Below are 24,357 nucleotides of genomic sequence, written 5' to 3' on the forward strand. Positions count from 1 at the left end.
TGTCTGTGAAGCTGTGCACCGACATTTTCATGTACTAATAAAGAACAGTGCTTCCAACCACAGTGTTACCCAGCACACCCTTCCCCGTGTTGGTCAATGCTAGTAGGTGACGGTAACACTGTACCTGTCAGCCCACTTCAGGGGCTGGCTGTGTTTTCTTCATGTAGGCATTCCAGATGAAAGACATTTATGACAGTTTAAGTTGGGCATGATATTCCATGCCTGTAAGCCCAGCATTCTGGAGACAGGGGCAAGAAGATCGCCATAATTTTGAGGCTAGCCTGGGCTACATGGTAAATGTAAGATCAGCCCGGTCTCCATAATGAGCTCCAGGCAAGCCTAGGCTACATACTCTCAAAATACCTCTGCCCACCCCACAAAAGCTTGTTTAAATAAACACTTCAAGTTCATGTTAGTACAACTGTTAAGTGGAAGAACGTGGCAGTCATTGAGAGGGCGAAAACAATAAAGGTGATTGTTGAACATGGCCTTGAGGAAAAAAAAAATCTCCAACAGGATAACCTCTGCCAGAGACAGCCCAGTGGAGGTGGCATTTAGGTTAAGGTGGGCTTTCTGGGTTCCCCAGCCTTGAATGCAGGAGACCTGGGCAGATGACACTGTTCTCTTGCTTCAGGGACATGGTGTCAGCTGTACGGTTAGACTTAAGGAAGGTGTGCTCTGATACTGTGCAGAAAACTGCCTTTGAGAGTCCACTTGGCTCCCAGGGCCTCACGTCACTAGGACTAATGGAAGTAGGGTGATGCTGCCCACCTTGAGGGCTGCTGGGAGGTGATGTAATACCCATAATAGCGTCCAGATTTAGTGGAGAAAAATGCAGTCGCTGGTAGCAGCATTTTAGATTGAAAACTTGCCCTGCTACTGTGTGTGGACTTGGGAAAGTTATTTAACCTGGCTCTGCCTTTCCACACGTACCAAGCAGAGATAGTAACATCACTTGCCTTGTGGACTGTGTTTTGCATGCACACATATCTGACATATGACAAGCACTCAAAGGAAGATTAGCAACGTGAAACTATGCTATCTAAATGCTAGTGACATCTCTTTAAAAAGTGCATCTGGTGTCTTCTTTCTGCCAGCCTGTGATGAAATGGGAGATACAGGGAGATCCCCAAACATACCACCTCAAGCCGGTTTCTTCTGCCACTCGGGAAACTTTTTGACTCAATCCAAGAGACCCACATGTCTTATCTCCTGAGGCTGTCTCTTGGTTCTGCCTTGTAGTACTGCAGCCCCAAAGAGAAGCCTGCAAAACTTACAGTTTTGAGTTTGAGAACAAACATTAGCCATAGAGTTTTAGCACCAAACTTCCATTCCAAAGCTACAAACCGTTCTCTGCACAGTTGGAGCCCTGGCGTCATTTGTGGACTCAGCATCTTTCTATTCCGAGAAACCCCAGCCCTCCCCTGTGACCTTTTGTCTGGACAAATGTAGCGCAGCTCTCCATTGGTTTGTTCTGGGAAAGCAGGAATATTGCTTTGGAAATGGAAGTTGTGCCTGGGGATGGCGCTCGGTCTCATAGCCCTTGTCTAGCTTAAGCAGGCAATTGTCAACGCTGCCCTGGCTAAAAACAAAACAAAACAAACAAACAACCAGAAAGGGGTCTAAAGCCATGTGGTGTGGTGCAAAGACCATATGGGACTTTCTTTCCCATAAGACTTTTAGATTGTGTGAAATGGCTTCATTGCATTCCTGTTATTAACTTGCCTTAGACCAGAGACAGGGCTCCTTCTCCTCTTCCCAAGTTACAGGAAGTAGACTTACTACCCACAGAGCAGGGAAACCACAAGCCTAGGATGCATTTTTAGCCATCCCCCACGACTCAGGAATGCTGTCCTCTGTATGTGTCCCACTTCACAACAGCTCAGAGACTCAGAGGGCAGTCAGCCCTGGGTTTTATACACAAGAGACACGTGCTTCTATGGGCCAAAACATCGACGATCCTCCTGTTTCTGGGAAAGAGGAAGCAGAAAGGCTGGATCAGGGCCCAGATTCATCTGGCCAGTTCTCTACTGTTTGGGAATGCTGTGTTCCCTGCATGGTCTACAATTGCTCTTGAGAGCTTCCAGCAAGAGAAGTGAGCTGGGTCAGTTGGAGATGGCTCAACTGTCTCTGGCTGTCTTCACTTACAGTACCTTGTTCTGAAGTGTGTGTGTGTGTGTGTGTGTGTGTGTGTGTGTGTGTGTGTGTGTGTGTGTGCATGTGTTCACATGCTTACATGCAGGACATACAGGGCATCCAGGAGTGGGAACTCCAATGTCCTACCCTCAACTCAAATTGGAGAGGAACTTGGGGGAAAATTAGGCTCCTGGTGTTGTAGGATAGGTGCATTAGGGGTTGGGCCCCCAAACTTTATGGCATGGCCTAAGCATCCTGGAAACAAGAACAAGGAAGCTCTCAGATACATTTGTGAGCTTGAAAAGCAATGTCTGGCAGATCTGTGGGGCTGCAGAGATGGCTTAGTGGGTACAGGAGCTTGCCACCAATCCCGATGACATGTGTTTGATCCCTGGGTCTCACAAGGTGGAAGGAGAGAACTGACTGCTGCAAGGTGTCCTCTGAAGACAACGTGTGCTGTGCCACGCACACCACACACACATTCATGCACTCCTGTGCTCGTATATGCACACACACACACACACACACACACACACACACACACACACGATGTGTGTAATAGGTTAGAACTGTTTTGTTGTTCTAAAAGGCAGGGGTGGGAGTTGAGATAGACTATCTCCAGAGGACTCATAAGAAAATCATGACCATGGGGCCTTCTGTGCGCTCTGGGAACTGTAAGTAGGGAATAATAGTGGGTAGAGACTCCTTTTTCATCCTACATTGAAAAATTTAAATATTTATTTATTTATTTATTTATTTATTTATTTATTTATTTAGTGTGTGTGTGTGTGTGTGTGTGTGTGTGTGTAGCACAGAGGTGCATGTCTGCGTTCTAACCCCCAGAGGCTGTGGTGCCGCACTCTGCAGAACCACATTTGATCTCCTGTTACCCTGTCCGGCAGATGTACCCATATGGGTGTTGTTGGCTGCACCCCGGGTGAGGCCCCGGGCATCCAAAAGTGAAAGAGGTTTTCAGGCTCCAGCTGGCCTGTCTTCCCAGGGCCAAACATGTCCACAGAAATTCCATTACAGTGAGAGTTTTGTAACCACAGGGAGATGAAAGGCTGCCTTGGTCATCACTGACATTTCATAATGGGAAATGGGAGAGGCGTGGAAAGTCATTTCCTGATCTTGTTTGGCTCAGAGAGGAAGAACAGTGTGTTTCAGCGTCCCCTGGTTTAAGAAAGGGAAAAAAAAAAAGTGTGGGAAGGGTGCTCATTTTCATTGAGAAGAAGAAACTGAAAACTCTAGAGGTTATACAAATAGGAAGCGTTATTTATTTATTTATTTATTTACTTATTTTATAAGCCATGGAGCCAGCTAATGATCACTAAGTCCCAAGTGGGTGTTGCATGTTCAGTGGGAGGCTGGATTGTGTGATACTTAGGTCTCTCCTTCACACTGGCTCCAAGACTCCAGCCCAGCGATGCCTCCTGCCCTCTGGGAGAGACGCTTCTGGTTGTGGGGACCACTTTTGTGGCTCAGCGTTGGAAGCTCAGGTAAGCCAAAGGTTGGATCTTGGGTGGAGTCTTATTTCTTAACCTGCTGTCTTACACAGCACTGATCTTGGAAGGTCCCCTAAAAGTCCTTTATCTCCCCAGGGGTGATTTTAAAAGAAGGGGAAAAAAAAACCCTACTATCATAATGGGAACGGCGGTAAAATCAGCGCCTTCTCCGCTTACCAAAACCGAACTTCCCCTGACCTCCTGACTCATTTTTCTAACACCCGAATTACAATCCTTTTCACCTTGTGCAAGTCACGGTGATCGTAACAAAATAAACTTTGATTTACTCTCAGGTATGAGTTTTGATCCTACAAATAGCCACTGTTTCAAGATGCAGTTCATTTTAACTTTGCCAGATGAACTTTGGAAAGCTTTAAGAACAGTTTTGTCACTGAGATTATTAGATGGTCTAATCCTACCAACCCAGCTCAGGCTTAGGTCAGCCGTGTGGATCATGATAGGTAGTATGTGCTAACCACAGATGCCCGGCAGAGTCGCTTCCCTCAGATGCCATTTGCATGGTATCTCTCCCCTGGTGAGAATCAGAACATGCTACCCACGCTCTTAATATAGTAATTTCACCAACAACCCCCACCCAGTGCAAACACATGCACACAAATACACTCACACACGTGCACATACACACATATGCACACACACATGCATGTGCAAACGCATGCACACAAATACACACACACACACACACACACACACACACACGCACGCATGCACGCACGCACGCACGCACGCACGCACGCACGCAGGGAGGAGCAGCACTCTCAGAAGGGTCCCCCTCTGCCTCCCAAAACAAACTGCCTTTTTTTGCCCTCCCTTAAATGTTTCTAAACTCCCACCTGGAGTTGCTCAGACTTTGGGGCTGTTTCTAGCCTTCACCTCTCACAAGGGGTCGGTCTTTCCTACTCCCTTGTTCCCGCGCAACAGAATGGATCTATTCTCTCCTAGCAGCCTGAGTGCCTTTTCAAGATGCTGCTCCCCCATTTGTTTGTTCCCACAAGGGGAGGGTTTGGGGCTCTCCCGTCTCTTGCAAACACTTCGCCCAGTGCTCTGCATGCAGGGCATGCTCAGTGAATGGTACTGCATTGCTGCGCAGTGGACCGCAAGGCGGCAGACACTGATGGAATACCGGCTTTGTGTCTTAGGAGCTGCAAGGCTTTGAGGAAGTGGCTTTTCTCTATATGTGTCCTTGGTGATTATTTGTACCAATTGGGATGCCGTAAAGGACTGGACGTAATTTGTGTGCAGATTTGACCTCTGACAGTTGCTTATGTTCTGGTGATTTTTATTATCAGCGAGTAGTTGGTGGGATAAAGGGGGACAGACCTGCCGGAAGCCATTCTGGAAAAAGGATAGGAGGGATCCCTGATGCTCCAAAGAGAGCTGGGGGCGTGGCTGGGAGAAGAGATCTCAGCAGGCTCCTTGGTCACCACCAGGCTGTTCTATCCCTCAGGAGGGGCAGGAGGCATCCACTGCGGGGTGGGCTTTGAAATCGGAGGCTGGGAAGACTGGAAAGGAGTTGTTTTCACACTTTGTAACCTTACCTCTCAGCAAGCTCAGAGGCTCAGACACAGAAGGAAGGAGATCAGAAGTCCTGAGCCAGGTACCTGACTGGGGCGAAGTGTGGGAAGGATTCCAGGTGCCCGTGCAAGAAGGGAGTGGGCAACATCTGCCAGGAAGATCTCAGGAGTCCTCACCATCTGGCTGGCCTATGTCTGCCGTTCTTTCTTCACACAGGCCTTCCTTGCAGGCCAAGGTTTTCAGTTTCTCAGCGATTTCTCTACTTTCCGATTTCTCGGCGACTTCTCTACCTTCCCTCCTTAACTGCGGTCAACAGTGACTGTGTTTACGGGGTTCATGTTTCCTGTTGTTAAAAACTATGTTTAGAAATCCAGAGGGTTGGTGGATAGGTGGAGATTGAAAGGGGAAAAGAGCATAGTTGTTTTAAGGGCAGCCACAGGAAGAAGAGGAGAGGAAAAGGGGATTAAAGGAGACAGAGGCCTCAAGGGAAGGTAAAGGAAGAGATCAAAGGGGCGTGAGGGAGGGAGGTGGCGATGTACCGATTGACCAAGGTGACGTTAATTGATTGTGTGTGACAGTGATCATGTTGAAGTCAGAGGACAACTTGTGACATCAGTGGCTATCATCGTAGGTCATCAGGCTGGGAGACAGCAGCCTGAAGTGCTGAGTCATTATGGTCCCTGAGTGTTTTCTGAAGTCACTCTAACTGAGTCTGATGGCACTCCAGCTGTGTTTTCTGAAGTCACTCTAACTGAGTCCGATGGCACTCCAGGTGTGTTTTCTGAAGTCACTCTAACTGAGTCCGATGGCACTCCAGGTGTGTTTTCTGAAGTCACTCTAACTGAGTCCGATGGCACTCCAGGTGTGTTCTCTGAAGTCACTCTAACTGAATCCGATGACATTTCAAGGTATTCTCTGAGCACCACATTTCCTAGCCATAGGCCTCATGGTCCAGCTTCCCACAGGTTTCATGTTTATTTACACTTTCTCAGCAGAACTTTTGAGTTTTTGAGAGCCAATGTGGCTGGTATCTTATCCTTGAATCCTTCGAGCCTGGAGTTTGGTTGCTTAGGAGGAAACAGCTGGGTGTGGGCCTTCTTTCCATTCCTGACATTTATATAGGCTGGCTAAATGATCCTAGCCCTGAAAGACTACTTCATCCCCCCAAAAGAGTCCCTAGGGTGGCCCACATTAGTTACTGCTGACAAAGTGACCCACAGACCAGTTCAGAGCACAGTTGTGTTCTCTGGGGAGGCTAGAGGCTTAGTCAGGGTTTCAGAAAGCTCAGGGCCTATAAGTATTGAGCTGAGGCAGAAACAGCAAAGAAGAAGCAGTCAGTATGGCCTGTGATAGCCATCCCTCCACAGGCAGCTGAAGGTGATGCCGTCCCTTGCATGTCTGGCTGGAGCCCACCTTCCGATTCAGCTATGATGGGTATCTCCACCCTTCTCCAATTCTGAAGTATCCTCAGGGCCATGTGATGGAGGGAGGCCACTACTTGGAACATGGAAGTATTCTACAAGCTCCACACTTGGCCAGCCAATATTTAAGTCTACATCCTCCTTCCTCTTGCTTACAAATCCCTTGCCAGCTGGTATACCACCAAAATGAAGACAACCAAATTAAGTGAGAGCCACAATTTATTTATTTATTTATTTAAATTACACTCATGATATTCATTAATTACACTCATGATATTAATCACATTTGTGGTATTCATAGATTACATTCGCAGTATTCATTCAATTATATATTTATATACATATATATATTTAAATTTTAAATGCCTAATGTCATTTCTTGAAGGGGTGAGGAGGTCTTAAATACAGGCTTACAGCACAATGGGAGGACCCTGGAGGGCAGAAATTCGCTACTGATGTTTTACAATCTTGCTTCTAAGCTGTTAATGCCCATTATTCAGAATACACAGACAAGGAACTTCCCTTAAGCATTCAGAAGGGTGAAACCTGGCAGGGAATTAGCATAGGGAGGATATCAAGGTCAAGGTCAGCAAGCAAGGCAACAGTTACCCAAAACGGGGCCAAGGCCCTATGGTCCCTCTTTTATTAAAAAATGAGCTTCTGACTTGGGTTGCATGGGACGTCAGCAGGTCACCTTACCAGTCATGGAGACGCCTGCCCAGGCCACACAGGTGCTCTGTCTTAGGTTGGTGAGTGCCCCCAGGAATTACCCATCTCTGAATACTCATTATCATACAGGTTCAATCGTGTGTGAGCTGCATGGTTAATTGCTGCCAAAGATCTCAAAGTGGCACTGGGTTTGCAAGCTGTGTGTTCGATACAGAAAAGACCAACAGAGGTCCTATCTCACCCATAGCCAGTAGGCTAAAGGCAACTGAGCCATTCCCTTCCTTAACGAGCCATACTGTACGTTGGAGTCCTTGTAAGATAGTATCTCAAAAGCAACTGGAACTTGAGTTTATAAATTTATAATTTTCAAAGCCAATCGAGATGTATATAACTACTGAATTAAATTTATCATGCCCAATAGAATGAAAGATTAACTAACTGTGGTAGCTACTTTTGTTGCCAGGGTCTCTCCACTGTGCTGGCTGTAGTAAGCAATTATGAAATGGTAATCCCAGAAACAGTAGCAGCGGTGTGCGCCATTGCTGTCAAATTCTCTTCTGGATTGTGTGGACATCCACTGGCATGGATACAACTCCAGTAACACGAACCACCAAGGCCCATTTTTCTTGATCCCAGCACGACTTTAGCTGGCAGCTCTTTTGGAGAATCCAATCTCATGGCTACAGTTCCTAGGCTTACATTAATGCTTGCCAAAGCTGGCCATATTGGGCTCTCAATCTCCATTGGCATCAGAAGGGTAGATTTTTTTCATGAAGACCCATTACGTCTCTGTCATGTTGGGGTTCAGCAGCAGCCACAGGGTGCGTTCAGTGGAAAGTCACAATTTTTAAGATTTCAATTGTAATAAGGTATGAAGTTGTATTCGAATTATAGATACAGCTCTCTCTATATATATAAGATATAGCATGATCCTTATGACAGACATTTTATGTGTGTAAAATATTTTAATATATGTAAAATTCATATTCTGTGCCTGGATGTGAAATTCTTCCTGTGGATATAGCTCGTGGTAGAGCTCTTGCCCAGTATGCGAAAGACCCTTGGTTTAATTTAGGCCAAATTAATTATTCATTCATCTTAACCCAAAAGCAAGGTTTGGTGGTCTTGAGACAATGACCCTTTCATATCTCCTAAACAGACAGGATGCTTTTATGTGTAGGTAGGGCATCTAGGATGATGATGAAAGATTTTCATTTTCAATTTCGTCAACTATCAGCCTAAATTCTTCAAGCCTCACTCCACATGCTGGTCTAGTTTGTCCAGCCTCACCCAAGCCCTTGATTCCCACGGTTGAGGCCCTGGACCTCCATCTGCTGTCCTTGCCTTGCCATGTGTGTACTCCAGCCCATCTAATCTGCCAAGCTCTTCTCTTCTCTTGGGCAAGAGTCTTTCCACATCAGGCTCTCACTCTCTCACTGGGTCTGCATTAATGCAGGGTCTCACAAATGCTGACTTGGCCATTTTCCACCAGAGTGTGATCTCAACGACGGCAAAATTACATCTTCCTTCTTACATCATTTCCCCCGTGGCACAGTTAGACAAACAGCAAGGCTCCCAGAGCTTTCTTGAGATCCACTAACCCTGAGACCAGGATGGTGGTGAGCTCTGGAGGGAATGCAGCCACCCTCTGGAACTGAATACAGCTCCTTACTTTGGCTAGGGGGAAGTTCCAGTGAACTTTAGAGAGTGATGACTGTAACAGTCATGAAGCACATTTTTGACATGACACACTCCGCTACCCAAAGTCAAGGGGGCTGGAGCAGGAAGGGGAGGGACTATGTGGAAGAGGGTGGATGGAATTCAGCTTGGGTACTTCCATTCTGTATGCCTGACCCAAGAAGCTCTGTGTGACCATGAGGACGAAAGAGATGGAGTGTGTCCCTCCCCGGAGCCTGGGAATTATGCCACTTGACTTGTCATCTGCCAAATCTGTCATCCGTGAATTTTCCAAGTTCCCTTTACCAAGGCCGAGAACTCTGTTTTCCCAAGAGTGAAGGTGACCAGCACAATGTGGTCTAAGAAGCTCTCATGGCCTCGGAGGAATGCTGTGGACAGGGAATGGTCCTGGGTATAGACATGTCCCCTTCCCTCTGAATGAGAGACAGACACTGTCTTTGGCTGGCTGGTTGACTTCCAGGTCCCCTTGCCTTCATAAAGCCCATGGTGTGCCGGGAACTCCCGGGTCTGCTTAAAAGGGAATTTTTGACCCCCAAAGCCTAACAGCATCGTCAGAGTTAGCCATCCAGAGAAACTCTACCCCAGGACCAGAGAACTTAGAAGTCCAGTTCTCCATTCCCAGGGAATTTGGGCTCCATTACCTGGAACACTTCCTTACCACCTTCCATTTCTTCTTACAAAGGACTACCCTGAAATGGCTTCTATGGTCTTTTCTCCCATCAGCCACTTCTCTTTTCTCTGAAGAGTCTTGTGTTCTGAGTTGATTGACATATTCCTGGAGACCTAGTGCTTTTAAGTTTGCAGAATAGATTTTTTCCCCCTCTTTGGTTAAATTCTAGGTATTTTCCATTACAAAACCAATATCAACTGAACACATAAATGTATGCAATCTATTCCTGGTCATATTTAGTTTTTCTCTGAAGGCAAAAAAAAAAAAAGATAATAAAATGTGCATAGAAGTTACCTCTGGGGAGAGGGCGTATGGAGAGAAAAGTTTAAGATTTTTAATTTTATTTTTAGGGATGTGCAGGGATTTTCTATATTGATAGATTATATACTGCCTCCAGCACCCCCTTTGCACTGCTTTGAATCATTAATTTTTTTTTAAGTAATGGAAGAGGCTGGAGGGATGGCTCACTGATTACAAGTACTTGCTGCTCTCACCAAGGACCAGGGTTGAGTTCTCAGCATGTACCTGGTGGCTCATAACTGCCTATAGCTCCAGTTCCAGGGCATCTAGCAACCTTTTCTAGACTCTCTGGGCTCCAGACATGCATGTGCTACACAGACATACATGTAAGCACTCACACATACACATAAAATGAAAACAAATCTTTTTAAAAAAGGAATAGAGACTTGGGACAAAAGTTAGAAAATACATAAAATTTTACATGAAAGTTACGTAAAACTTCAATAAAGTAGTTGGGAAATACTGCCTATAGCCAACCACACAGACACAAATATTTAACCTTTATTACTCTGTAGACCAGGCTGGCCTCGAACTCACAGAGATCCACCTGGCTCTGCCTCCAGAGTGTGGGGACTAAAGGAGTGCGCCACTGCCGCCCAGCCTAAGTGAGGGATGTATTTAACCCCTTTCTGACTTTTGATGCTTCCTTCCATTGACTTTTTGCTCTTTTAAATGTGAATATAAGAAAATTATAAAATAACGAGGATATAAGAAAAGTCATTAAGAAACCATGACAGTCTTTTACCAACATCCTAACCATCCAAACAAATGAAGAAATGTGAACTCATTTTCCTCCAGATCCTCTTTGATTTCACATCACAGGTTAGTAAATCACAAACGAACACAGTGTTTCTTCACTTCTCTCCACTAAAATGCAGCTAGGTCCTCCCCAGACTTTTTCCCCTGTTACGTACATTGCTGCAATGTCAAACATTTAAGACTGCTTTCTGAGAACGGAACCACGGAGTCCCAACTCAGGGGTCCTCTCTCGTTACCATCAAGTTGTTCTCCAAAGTAGTTGACTCATGCTATAGCCTGCCTGCAATATGTAAAGTCTCATTTCTTTTCTCGCTAATCTTCTGGATTATTGTACTGTTTAGTTATTGCCAAATTGATGCCAATTGTAGATTTCATTAATTCTTGCCCATCACTCTGAGAATTTTTGATTCGAGAAACCAAACTTCTTTACTTCTAATAATTATAAACATTTCTCTTCTCATTGTCTTGCTGAGGTCTTTTTATTCTGTGTTTTGAGACAGGGTCTCATTATGAACCCTGGTTGGCATGGAACTTGCTGTGTACGTAGACCAGGCTAACCTTAAACTTGCTCTGGTCCTCCAGCTTCTGCCTCCTAAGCCATGTGCCGCCACATGTGGTGGCTGGCATCCCCGTCCTTCAGAGAGCTAGGACTAGGTAAGTATTAGAGCCTCTCCCTCTTGTTTTGTGTTTATTTTATGGTGGTGTTGCACATTGAACCAGAGTTTCACATATTCCAGGAAGCATTCTACCACTGAGCTACAGCCTCAAGGGCGTGTGTGCGTGCGTGTGTGTGTGTGTGTGTGTGTGTGTGTGTGTGTGTGTGTGTGCTCATTGACACCAGGGATTAAGCTGGGGCTTTGCACACGCAAAGCCCACATTTTACCTCCAGACTCCACACATAACCCTATACATTTGCATTTTAACAGTTTCTAATACGTCCGTGCTGGATCTGCAGTGTTGATTCCTTTCTTATTTCGATGATCGCCTTTTTCATTTTCAAATGAAACAAACTTAAAAAAATTCCTGCTAGAGACTTTAAAATAATAAATATAGTGATAATACAAAGGGTACAAAAATGAAGCTAGAAATGTTATAAAAATAAAAATAGGCACAATGACAAGAATTGTATACACACACACACACACACACACCCAATTGGGAAATTGAAACTGAAAATACAAAGGGTAAAAGAAAAAGTGAAGACAGAAAATGTTACAAAATAAAAATAGGCACAGTGATAAGAATGCATATAGAAAAAAACCTAATTGGAAATTGAAACGAAAAAAGAACAAAGACCACATCACGGTCAGACAGAGGCTAGTCCAAGGAATAAAGGGATTCTTAAATTGTAATTTCATTCTTCTTATTGTTGTTACTGTGTATGTGTACTTGACATGTGGGAGGGCTCTGCATGTGGAGACCAGAGCACGCTTTGTGGAGCTGGTCTTCTCATTTTACTTTTCCCTTTGGAGTCTGAAGACTGAACTCAGATCACCAGACTTATGCAGCAAATGCCTTTACCTGCTAAGTCATCTGGCCAGCCCTAAAGAGATTGATATTTTAAATGTTAGACAATGTAGTGATCTAACACACAAGCAAACTGAAAGAAAAAAAAATATGCATACCTCAAAAAATGGAAAAGCCCAAACCACAAATAATGCACTTGATGGAGAATGTCTACCAGATTCTGGCAGTAAGGACTATGTCTTTTTCTCTTTCTTTCAATGCTCATCTGTCCTCCATGGTTGGTTTAAGAAAGAGCTGGATGTGTGGGAAGCATCGGAATATGGTTCACTGAGCCATGTCTTAAACTCTTAAGTGACTGACAGTTTTTAAAAATTAAAAAAAAAATGTTTATGTGTATATACATGTGGGGGCATATACACATGAGTTCAGGTGCCTACAGAGGAGAGGGCATCAGATTCCCTGGAACTGGAATTATGGGGGCTGGTGAATCATCCAGTGTGGGTGCTGGGAACCAAAGTCAGGTTGTCTGAAAAGGTAGAAAATGCTCTTAACTTCTGAGCTATCTCTCCAGTCCATGATCAACAGTTTTATCATCTTTAAACACTGGCATTTTCCCTTTCTCCCTTGTCAAATTCTATAATTTATTGTCTTGTCTCATTAGCAAGGGCTAGGGCCTCCGTATAATATTTAACAAAGGCAACGGCCTAGATGACTTTCTTATTTTTTTGGGACAGGGTCTCTCTGTGTGATTCAAGCTGGTCTAGAATTTAAGATCCTCCTGCCTCAGTTTCCTGAGTACCAGGACTCCAGGCACATGCCACCACACCACAAGAACAGATTGGTTCTCAATTTTAAGTGAAGTCACATCTGTTGAGAAGAGCATATTATTTTTACATTAATATTATTACAAATATTACAAAAATACATTGCTGTTACAAATCCTTTATTTCTTGCATTAGGCCCTGGTTGGCCATGGTGTGTGTGTGTGTGTGTGTGTGTGTGTGTGTGTGTGTGTGTATGTATTTGTTGGTTTGGGATTTTTGTTTGTTGGTTGGTTTGTTTTGTTTGGTTTGAGACAGGGTTTCTCTGTGTAACTGTCCTGGCTGTCTTGGAACTTGCTTTGTAGACTAGGCTGACCTCGAACTCACAGAGATCCTCTTGCCTCTGCCTCCCAAGTGCTTAGGTTAAAGGCGTGCGCCACCACTGCCCAGCAAACATGGTATATTTTTGTGCCTTTTGTTCTTGTTATCCTTGATGAATTTTGATTTGCTGGCATTTTATCTAGATTTGATAATTTGATTATTCTCATAAAACGAGTTAGTGCTCTGTTTCCCATTTTCTGTTCTCTGGGAAAGGATGTGAAATTGAGGATTGGTAGAAGCCCTCTGTAAGTCTGTCCAGCCTGCTGGAGTTTTATTATGAATGATTTCAAAACTACTATTTCAATTCCTTTGTGCTATAGTTTTAAAAGTGCTCTGACTGGGCAGTGGTGGTACATACCTTTAATCCCAGCACTCGGGAGGCAGAACCAGGTGGATCTCTGTGAGTTCGAGGCCAGCCTGGTCTACAGAGTGAGTTCCAGGAAAGGCACAAAGCTACACAGAGAAACCCTGTCTCGAAAAAACAAAAGAAAATAGAAAAAAAGGTGCTCTGCTTTTGTTTGTTTTTCTTTCTTGACTAAGTTTTGGTAAGCTGTACTTTTCCAAGAAAGTATCCATTTTTAGAAAGATCTATATAGCTTCAGTTTCTGGCTGGGTATAAAAATGTTCTTTGATGGTTTGAAAAAGAATCATTTGTGTCTGTATTGATTTCCCTTTTCTGTTCTTGATATTGTTTACCTGTGACTTCCTCCTTTTTTTTACTCTGTCTTATCAAAAGTACATCTGGTTTATTATGCTTTTTGGAGAACCAGCTCTTGGAGTGTACTGTGTGTGGCAGATGCTAGCTAAGCATCAGAGTGTACAGAATGGATAAAAAGCCTTGCTTTGCCTTGCTTGAAAATCTATTCTAGCTGCCGCTGGTGCACAGTTTTCATCCCAGCACTCGGGAGGCAGAGGCAGGCAGATCTCTGTGAGTTCAAGGCTGGCCTGGTCTACAGAGCGAGTTCCAGGACAGCCAGTTACACAGAGAAACCCTGTCTTGAAAACAAAATAAAACAAAACAAAAAACCCAAAATCTATTCTAATGCAGGAGATAATTAAAAAACAAGTCCCATAAAAAGTGCAGTGTAGATTAGAAGAGGATGGTTTCTACTAAAGTAAAGAGATCACGGTAAGAAAAATTGAGGGGATCTGAGGGGAGGTACAGAGGAGGAGAGAAAATGGCACCTGACAGGCAGGCTTGACGGGGCAGAGGGAATTAACCATGCATGTGCCTATCAGAACATTCCAGGAAGAGAGGACAGCCAGGATCAAGAGCTTCTGACAGAAGAGAGAACCAAGGGGACACCTAGCTGGAACAGTGTGAAATAAGATTTAGGGAAGTGTAAGGGGCACAGCGGTCTCTGTGCTCACAGATCCTGCCTAGGAGGATCATGTTTGTCATATTAATTTGCTTTCCACATTAAGTGTTGTCCTGAGACTAAGGAAATTTTACAGTCATTTGTACAAAGTCGCAGAACTGTTGCTTTAAATATTTTTTGCTCCCCTGGATCTGAACAGACATCTCAATAATTATATAAAATTATTTGTCTCAGAGGACTGAGAAGAACTCATGCAATTCACTCTCTCACTTAGGCTCATGAATCCTTGGGTGAGAGGACCAAACTCCTACCCTCTGCTTCCAGTTAAAGAAACAAATGTCTGCTAGGGTCGAGCCCCACACATTGGGTGCCAGTTGCAGGGGTCCCTGTGACCTTCACTGGCAGCTGAGAGACAAGCCGTGAGAGATAAGAAGGCAGTTTGAGCACACCACCACGCAAGAGCCAGTGAGTCTGACCCGAGTGGTTTATTTTAGGCTTATTTAAACACAGCACAATCTGGGGGAAAACTATTCTCGTGATGATTAACTCAATCCCACATTCACACAAAGCGTACTAAGTCTCTTTGAGGAACAAAATAAGCTAAATACAGATCAGGCGTGACTACTAAAACTCTTCGTAAAGTACGTGCGACATCAACCATACACATAGATTCTATAGACTGACTGAGGAAAACAAGTATCTGAGAACGGGTCTGGAGGAGGGTCTGGTGCCAGAAAGTCTCCAGCCACACAGGTTACACAAAGGTGTCCAGGCTAGAAAGCATGTCTGCTCCAGCCTTCTGGGAGAAAAGCAGGTTTTGCATTCCTTCCCTTGAGGGAACAACCCTGGGTACTTAGATCCCAGATTCCCTTAGTGCAGTGGTTCTCAACCTTTCTGATGCTGTGACCCTTAAATGCAGTTCATCATATTGTGGTGACCCCCAACCATAAGATTATTTTCATTCCTACTTCATAACTGCAATTTTGCTACTGTTCTGAATCATAATGTAAATATCTGTGTTTTCTGATGGTCTTAGGTGACCTCCGTGAAAGGATCATCGACACCCCCCCCCCAAAAAAGGTCATGACCCACAGGTTGAGAACCACTGTCTTAATGCATGTCTGTGAACAAAAAGACCTCTATGCCCTCTACAGGGCAGGGCTCTCAAGGGGTCAGACAAGATCCTTGAGAGACGTGTAGTCCATTCCGTGGACATCAGCTTCTATTCTGAATGAAATACCGAGGGCTTTTGCATAGAGGAGCTTATCTTGGTCACTGTGCTACAATTAGACCAAAGGGACCGCAGTGTAGGCAGGAAAAGCAGCGACAAGCTGTGGCAGTGAGCTTGAGAAAGAGCTGTGGCCCAGCCCAAAGTGGTAACTAGGTAGGTAGGGATGGTTGAACTCTATACAATTCTGACGACAACAGGATTTGTTTACCATTCACACACGAGGAGTGAAATGAGTCCAAGATGTTTGTCCTCAGACGCTGCACTGACTGAGTTGCTGAGGGTGTTGCTCATACCTCATGTGTCAACCGTGACCTTCCTGTTTCTTTCGCTCTATCTGGAGTAGCTGTATTATTCTTTCCTTAAAGGATTGACTTACACAAACAAGCTTTGAACTCACGAGACCCACCTGCCTCTGCCTCCCAAATGCTGGGATCAAAGGTGTGCACCACCACGATTGCCCTAAAATAAAAGTTTTTTATTTTTTTTAAAAGATGAACAGTTCCAAGAAGGTATTTGATTGGTTAAGGTGGGCTTAAAGTCCCTGGCCAGAGGTGAGTGGGTTGTTTCCGGTTGGTCAGGCCTAAGTTCTGTTTCTAGCTCTCCACTGGTTGCATTGAGTTTTTATTTGCTAACTTGGGAACTCAGTCTTCTTGGTGCAATGGCCTCCCTGTATGTCATGTTGATGCTGCATTAGCCACTATACACAGAGTTGAACATGGATTTGTTTCTCGCCATTCAGTTTTTTTATTTTATTTATTTATTTTATTTTATTTTTTGGGGTTTTTAAAGGTTTTTCGCTGGTATTTTGCGCCTTTTTGATATTATTTAGTCAGTTGTCTGAATATAGAATCCGCTTCTGCTTCGAGTTCTGGATTAATAGCTGCGCACTACCTGATGCCGGCTCAGTTTTTTATATTTTTCACTTTCCATCGTGATTCTCTTAACGGGCAAGCTGCTTAAGAAGTGTTCTTATACTTCCCATGTATTTTAAAATTAATTTTGCCGTTGGTCTCTAATTTTGATATTTATTTCGATGATGCTGTCTGAGTGATATTGATCCTTTTGTGATTTCGAGGCCTTGCTGTGTTAGTTAGTTTTTGATATTCTACAACAAAATACCTGATGCAACTAACTTTAGAAGGAATGAGTGTCATTAGTTTTGGAAGTGCAAGTCTAAGACAAGAGCAGGCGGCCCTCGCTGGCTGGGCCTCTTCTTTGAGTAGGATGCCCTAATGGAAGCACATATGGGAGAAAAATGTCAGGGGTCAGGCATAGAAAGAGTTAATAAAGAGTCTGAGGTCCCACCATCCCCTTCTAGGGCATAGCTACAGCGAGCCAAGGACCTCACTAGGCCTCACTGTTTTTTTTTTTCAGTGCTGCAGATCAAACAGGCCTTGTACAAGTGTTCCACCACCGACCTACCTTCCCGGTCTTTGTTTCTTGAGATAGGGTTTCATTGTTTAGCCCAGGCTGACCGCAATTTGTTATATAGCCCAGTCTGACCCCAAGATCACAATCTGTCTGCTTTCCAGGTGGCGGAATTACATGTGTGTGCCACACACTTGGGTGGGCTCTACTTCTTTTTTTTTTTTTTTTTTTTTTTTGTTTTTTCGAGACAGGTTTCTCTGTGTAGCTTGCGCTTTCTGGAGCTCACTGGTAGCCAGGCTGGCTCGAACTCACAGAATCCGCTGCCTCTGCTCCGAGTGCTGGATTAAGGCGTGCGCCACCAACGCCCGGCTGGGCTCTACTTCTTAAAACCCCACTATACCTCTCAATACTGTCATCTTGGGGACAGAATAGGTTGGGGGGAGTGGAATACCACAATTATACTCAAGCCATAGTGCTTACTAAGGGGACATACTATTCTTCTCTGAAAGGATTTAGTTCTGCCAAAGGTGGTGACATATATCTATAATCCTAGTATTCAGGAAGCTGAGGCAAGGAGCTCATGAATGTGAGGCCAATGTGGAGTCCTGGAAGAAGATTGTGTCTTAGAAAACCATTAGGGCTGGTACTGCAGCTCAGTGGTAGAGTACTTGCCTGACTAACACGGTCCTTCTGAAAAGAGATGGCAGCGCTCTGAGTGTTCTCTTGCTTTGTTTCCTCTAGGGAGTGTACCTCCTACCGCCCAGCCAAAGTGCACTGACTTCCAGAATGCCAGCTTCCTCCGAGGCACCAACCTCAAAGTCCAGTTTCTCCTCTTTACCCCTTCCGACCCCAGCTGTGGGCAGCTTGTAGAAGGACGCAGTGACATCCAAAACTCTAAGTTCAATGTCAGCCTGGGAACCAAACTAATTATTCATGGATTCAGGTGAGAGCTAAGCAACCAATAGTTAAGAACCGAAGAGACCATAATGCCAGGGGACGATTGTGGGGAGCGTGAGGAGGCATGAATTGACTGCCCTTCACATGTTCCATGGCTCACGTCCTTGAAGGTGTCTCATGTGAACTCTGCACATATTGTGTCCCCCACTCTTGCTAGCACACCATTGTCTCTACCCGGTCTTTATGACCCTGGAAAAGCCATTCCAGTTTCCACATCTGGATTAAAGGGGGGGGGGCATGGGAATAGTCTTCATGGTTCTTGGGCAAAAACATGTGCTGTTATCCCCCAAAGTGTGGTTGTACAGCATGATTCATCTTGGAAAATGAGGTCACAGGTTTTACGCACTCACTTGAGGATAACAACATGGTACTTTTTTGCCCAGGGTTTTATTTCCTCTTTTTTTTTCCTTCGATTTTTTCCATTATTTTTTTTTGACTGGAGAAACTTTTGTGTGTGGTTCTACTTCCATCATACCCAGGGGTTAGCATTTCTCAGGAGCCTGACAGTTCTGCAGTTTCTGGTACCCTATGGTCCAATTCAGTCACAACTCTTCCTTCACACATCTTTTTCCCCAAAGCCCACTGGCAAGACCAAAACAAACAAACAAACAAAAACAAAAAAAAACAACAACAAAAAAGAAAAACAAACAAACAAACAAAAAGCCCAGAGACAGTTTCTGAGAAGAAAGGGAGAAAGAGACTGCAGGGCACAGAGAGTTGGGGTACCCATTGAAGAGGTGCTCCCCACTTCTTCACATCTGGCCTCTCTCTGCTCCAGGGTCCCAGTCACATCTGCCTTGAGTTATCACTTTCCATTCTTTTTCCAAAGTCATTTCTTTAACAAGTCTTATATTCAGTCACTGTCCCAGGCAGAGTGTGTGTCTCCAACCCCGGGCATGGCTGATGGAACCAGAACATTCATCAGGCAGCTCTGCTCTTGACCTCGGGGATCACTTTCCCAAGTGCATGCCCCATCTCTGTCTCCTTGTGAGCATGCTCACAGTGGCCCACACCAGGAGCTGGAGTGTCTTGCCACACTGTTAGGAAGTCTTTCTGAAAATTTCCTAACATTATCTTCCTGGAAAAGTCTTAAACTGTAGGTTCTAGACAGACAGGGACCTGTCTTTATATCTTGGAAATCCCCCAGCATACCCTCAAACCCATAGGTACTCAATACACATGCTGTGAATGAACGGAAGGGCACACGGATGAATGAGAGCCTCCTCAAGGAAAGAACCTACCATTTAGAATGAGAATTTAGACTGCACGTTTCAACTCCAAGTACAGAGCTATCTTTCAAATAGTCCAGAGGCAGAGCAGAGCAGACAGTCTACAGAGCTTTGTACAAAGGGGTAGACTGAAGGGAGGTGTGCGTGCAATCTGCCCTGAGGTCTCCATTCTGCCTGGAACAAGAGACACTTTCAGATAATTCACATGAAGATTCCGCATATACTGGTGACTCTGGAATGATGTCGCCCCTCGGCACTGTGTGACTGGCTGTCCTCAGTCTTGACGTCTCTAGTTTGGGGGAGTAATTGGGGTTTCTGTCAATGGCTATCAGTTTGGCAAGTAATGCTCCTCTGCATTTTGACCCACGTCTAGGGCGTTAGGAACAAAGCCCTCTTGGATCGACAAGTTCATTCGCACTCTCCTGCGGGCAACAGATGCCAATGTGATCGCTGTGGACTGGGTTTACGGCTCTACAGGCGTCTACCTCTTCGCTGTGGACAACGTGGTCAAGTTGAGCCTGGAGATCTCCCGTTTCCTCAGCCAACTTTTGGTAGGTCAGGAAAGGTTTGGGTTAGTTGTGTGCAGGGCACAGCAGCCAGAAAGAAAAAGATCCCCCTTGAGATTAGGGGCAGGAGCAGAGCCACCCAGGGAGCTGGTTTTCATCTTAAATCTGGAGCTGGATTCTTGGGGTGCTGACAGACAGGGCACTGAACCTCCCCCCAAGGTCCTCAGGCCTCCATAAAACATGTCACTGGACAAGAACTAGTTTGCTGACAATGCAAAATTTAGTAGTCTCTCCCAAGAAATGACATGGTCATTGCGTACTTGGAAGTGAGGGAACTAAGGGGTGCAGAGCCCAGAAAGAGGAACGGTGATTGATGGATGAGAGGTCTTTCCTTGTTCTGAAGCATGTGGGCAGGTGCGTGGTGCCCAAGGCCTTTGTTTCAGCCCAAGTGGAACCCACCGTCTACCATTGCCCATTCCAGGAGCTGGGTGTGTCGGAGTCCTCAATCCACATCATTGGTGTTAGTCTAGGGGCTCATGTTGGAGGCATGGTGGGACAGTTCTACAAAGGCCAGCTGGGACGGATCACAGGTAAAAAAAAAATGCCTCTCTATCTTTCCTCTCAGCTGTTACAGATGGAGAGAGCTTTTTTCAGAGACTCTTCTGAAGTGAACAGAGGGGATGTTGAGCCCACATCCTTCTGTCTCATAGAATCTTCCAGAGAGGCCCTGTGGGATGGTTTTGCCAAATTGATATTATTGTGGTTATGTTCATTTTAGAGCCAGAAAACTGGACCATTGAGAGGGTACCACAGCAGACAACAGAGTATGGGGTTTCCTGGGTAAAGTGGTCCTGGGCTGCTTCTCCCAACCCTCGGTCCTGGATGGATGATTCTATGAGCTGAACTGGAGGGACTACCGGGAAGGGCAAATTGTAGATCCATAGTGTTTCTGGGAGGTGAGAGAAAAAAGGATTCTAATAGTGGTCTGTCTTTATAGGGCTAGATCCTGCTGGACCAGAGTTCACCAGAGCCAGCCTGGAGGAACGCTTGGATGCTGGAGATGCCGTCTTTGTAGAGGCCATCCACACAGACACTGACTGTGAGATGGAATGATGTACCTGGGATGAGGGAGAGCACATGGGTTAGGGCGCACCTAGTGGTGTGGCCCTGGCCAGAGAGCCCCTGTAGGCCAGAGGACTCTCACTCATGGACCAAAATTGTTTGCTTGGCAATCTCACTGATTCAACCCCAAATCCCGTGCTGATGGACATTGCTGTCTGGGTCATATATGGGAAAACCACGCTGCCTTTTTAGGCTTTATGTGTCTGGCCCCTGAGGACGGGGGCATTCCACTCCCCACACATGCAGGCCAGTCAGGATTTCCCTTTTCCCCAGAGGACAAGCCCAGTCCCAGGTCAGGAGAGAGAATCCCCTTCCAATAGTCTCACACACACAGGAAAGTCCACCTCAACTCTCAGTCCAGCTTGTCTTTCTGACCACCTGGGAAAGGATTAGACAATCATCCTCATTTCTACCAGAAATGTGATGTCCCTATGGTGAGCACTGTGCTCAGTGTACTGCAATGAACAAGAGAAACAATGTCTGTTTTAGACCAAAAGGGTTTACCATTCAAGGGAGAGAGACGTCTGTGTCGTATCCCTTTAGGTCAAAAGCCTTCTGGCATCCAAAGCACACAAGGCATGAAGAAGCCCATGCAGCCATATTGTCCAACCTATTCCTACCTTCACTGCACAGATATATTCCAAGATCCCCCAACACTTCCTCTACTAGGCTAATTGATCTTGCCCATGACCAAGGTAAGTCCTTTACTTAAGAGCAGTCCCATTCATGGAAACAGAAATGCAATGATGGGTAACAGAGAATGAGGGAGGAGAAATGAGGAGTTGGCACTTAGTATATAGTTTCAGTTTGGGATAGTGATGTTTAGGCAATAAAGGGTGGCAATGACTTCTCAATATAAATGTAGACAATCAGTAAAGGCACTGAGCTGTCTACTTAAAAATTAAGACGGTAGCTAGGCGGTGGTGGCGCATGCCTTTAATCCCAGCACTCTGGAGGCAGAGCCAGGTGGATCTCTGTGAGTTCAAGGCCAGCCTGGACTACAGAGCAAGATCCAGGACTGGCACTAAAACTACACAGAGAAACCGTGTCTTGAAAAACAAACAAACAAAAAAAAATTAAGATGGTAACTATTTGCTATGTGTGTCTTATATGATAAAAATTGAACCACTGTTTTCATATAAAAAAACAAATTTTAAAAATGAAGTAGAATTCTTCTGTCCCCAAACTTGCTAAATATGTTTTATGTTAGATTCATAGTTCCCCGCCCGGCTTAGGTCTCTTTGGCCTTTTGAACTTAGAACCTCTTCTGTATGGGACTGAAGATAATGATTCTGCTTATTCAATCAATATTTACTGAGCTAGGTAGCCAGTCCTGAGAATACAATAATGAGCAGGGATATGAAGTTAGGCATCTGTTCATTTATTCATCCAATAACTACTTATTAGTCACTCACTGTGAGCCAGGTATTGTGGTAGGTAGGTGTCAAGGACTCAGAAAAACAACAAAAAGATCAGGGAAACACCTGGAGGCTTCATTAGAGGAAATAGACCCAGTTCCAGACTGTCCTTATCCCAGGCATGTGGTCACGATATGCTGTGTAAGAAAGGGTGTTGATGGAGGGTAACTTCAGAGGGGGTCTGCTTCAACAGGATTATGGGGTAGCATTTGTGCAGTAGACAAGGCTCAGTGAAGGAGAGTGAATCAGCCTTGGGAAGAGAGCTAGGAGAAGAAGATGGACCAAGTAAGGCCTAGATGTGGACTGGTGCTTGACTTGTTTTAGAAACAGGAAAGAGGACCATGTGGTTCAAATGTGATGGAAAAGGAAGACTTATTTTATTGGGGGAAATCTGGGCATCCTATAAACTGTAGTGTGCTTCCTCTCAGCGTGGTTTGCCTTATGAAGCGGCGCAACCCATTGGAGTGAGGAAGACCCTGACTCCCAATCACCCTGACACAGGAAAGTATGCTCTGAAGCATGAAGCTAACAGGGTTCTGCCCCTTTCAGATTTGGGTATCCGGATTCCTGTGGGACATGTGGACTACTTTGTCAATGGAGGTCAAGACCAGCCCGGATGTCCCACGATTTTTCAAGCAGGTCAGTGAGCCAGGGAGGGTTAGTATTTACCTGCTCCACAAACTGAAATTCACCATATCTTCACTCTGAACAGCCAGTGTGGAACACATGGGGTCTTCCTGATGATACCATCTATGTTCTACAGTGTCTTAGCATGTACTAGTTATTTTTGGAGCCCATGAATTTCGGAGAATTGTCTCTGCTACTGGAAGCTGGCCTCGTGTTTGTGATGTCATCCCATTTTATGTTAGGTTCTGCCATGATCTAGTGTTAATCGGGACAATAACCCCTATCTATTCCTTCCTGAGGCCTGATCTGTGGCAAGGCCACAGCCGCTGTATCTTCTTCAGAATGGAACTGTGGCAGAAGTAAGCTATCAGACCAGAGCTGCGTGGCCGAAGGCTCACTGCCCAAAACTGTACAAGTCTTTTCTCTCCCCTCCCTCCTCCCTCCCTCCCTCCTCCCTCCCTCCTCCCTCCCTCCCTCCCTCCTCCCTCCCTCCCTTCCTTCCTCCTTTCTTCTTTTCTTTTGTTTGTTTTGAGACAGTGTCTGTTTACATAGTCCTGACTGTCCTGGAACTACTTGCTCTGTAGACCTGGCTGCCCTCAGAACTCACAGAGATCCTCCTGCCTCTGCCTCCAAAGTTCTGGGGTTAAAGGCATGCACTGCTATACCCAGCCTCCAAAATTATCTTAAAGATAATTTTTTTAACATATTCTCTCCTAAATACATTCTTCTAGAATTCTCTTTTTGAAAATATTTAATATGTGTTTTAAATAAGTGTATTTAAATAACAAATATATTTAATATGTTTTAAATAATACTAACTCTGTCAAAAGCTAAGCACCAAAGAGTGTTCAGCTTTACATTTTGCTTATGACTAAAATCAATATATTGGTATTTCATTTGGAATATTAAATGCCGATTTCTGTATGTTTGTAGTAGTCTCTTATTTCACCAAATTCTTAATATTTTAAGGATTTTTGTTTTGTTTGCTTTTGAGGCAATATCTCATGCTATAGTCCAAGCTAACCTCAAACTCCCAGTTGTCCTCCTGCCTCAGCCTCCTGCACCATCACACCTGGCTCCAGTTTAGTGATTCTTTTGACAGTTTTATCAAATAAGTACTTTTTTTTTTTTTGCCAGATTTACTGGTTTTTCAAAAACATGCTTCTTAGAAAACTTTAATAACATGACAGCTCTTCTGATCAGGAGGGTTGATTTGATTTCAGTGATTTTAGAAGCTCTCAGTGGCATTTTAGTTAGCTACTTTTCATTTCTTTTTT

General features: G+C 44.8%; 1 protein-coding gene across 1 annotated transcript in view; it reads left to right on the forward strand.

Annotated features, from left to right (window-relative positions):
- Positions 1-3,255: 3,255 nt before the first annotated feature.
- Pla1a (phospholipase A1 member A) overlaps positions 3,256-24,357 on the forward strand; it is a 33,416-nt gene continuing 12,314 nt past the window's right edge. The window contains 6 exon segments of the mRNA XM_028881591.2: positions 3,256-3,635; positions 17,963-18,164; positions 19,781-19,958; positions 20,395-20,503; positions 20,911-21,012; positions 23,003-23,092. Of these exon segments, the coding sequence (XP_028737424.1) occupies positions 3,563-3,635; positions 17,963-18,164; positions 19,781-19,958; positions 20,395-20,503; positions 20,911-21,012; positions 23,003-23,092 (754 nt within the window). The 5' untranslated portion in view covers positions 3,256-3,562.

Source organism: Peromyscus leucopus, chromosome 12 (assembly GCF_004664715.2).
Source record: "Peromyscus leucopus breed LL Stock chromosome 12, UCI_PerLeu_2.1, whole genome shotgun sequence".
Lineage (NCBI taxonomy): Eukaryota > Metazoa > Chordata > Mammalia > Rodentia > Cricetidae > Peromyscus > Peromyscus leucopus.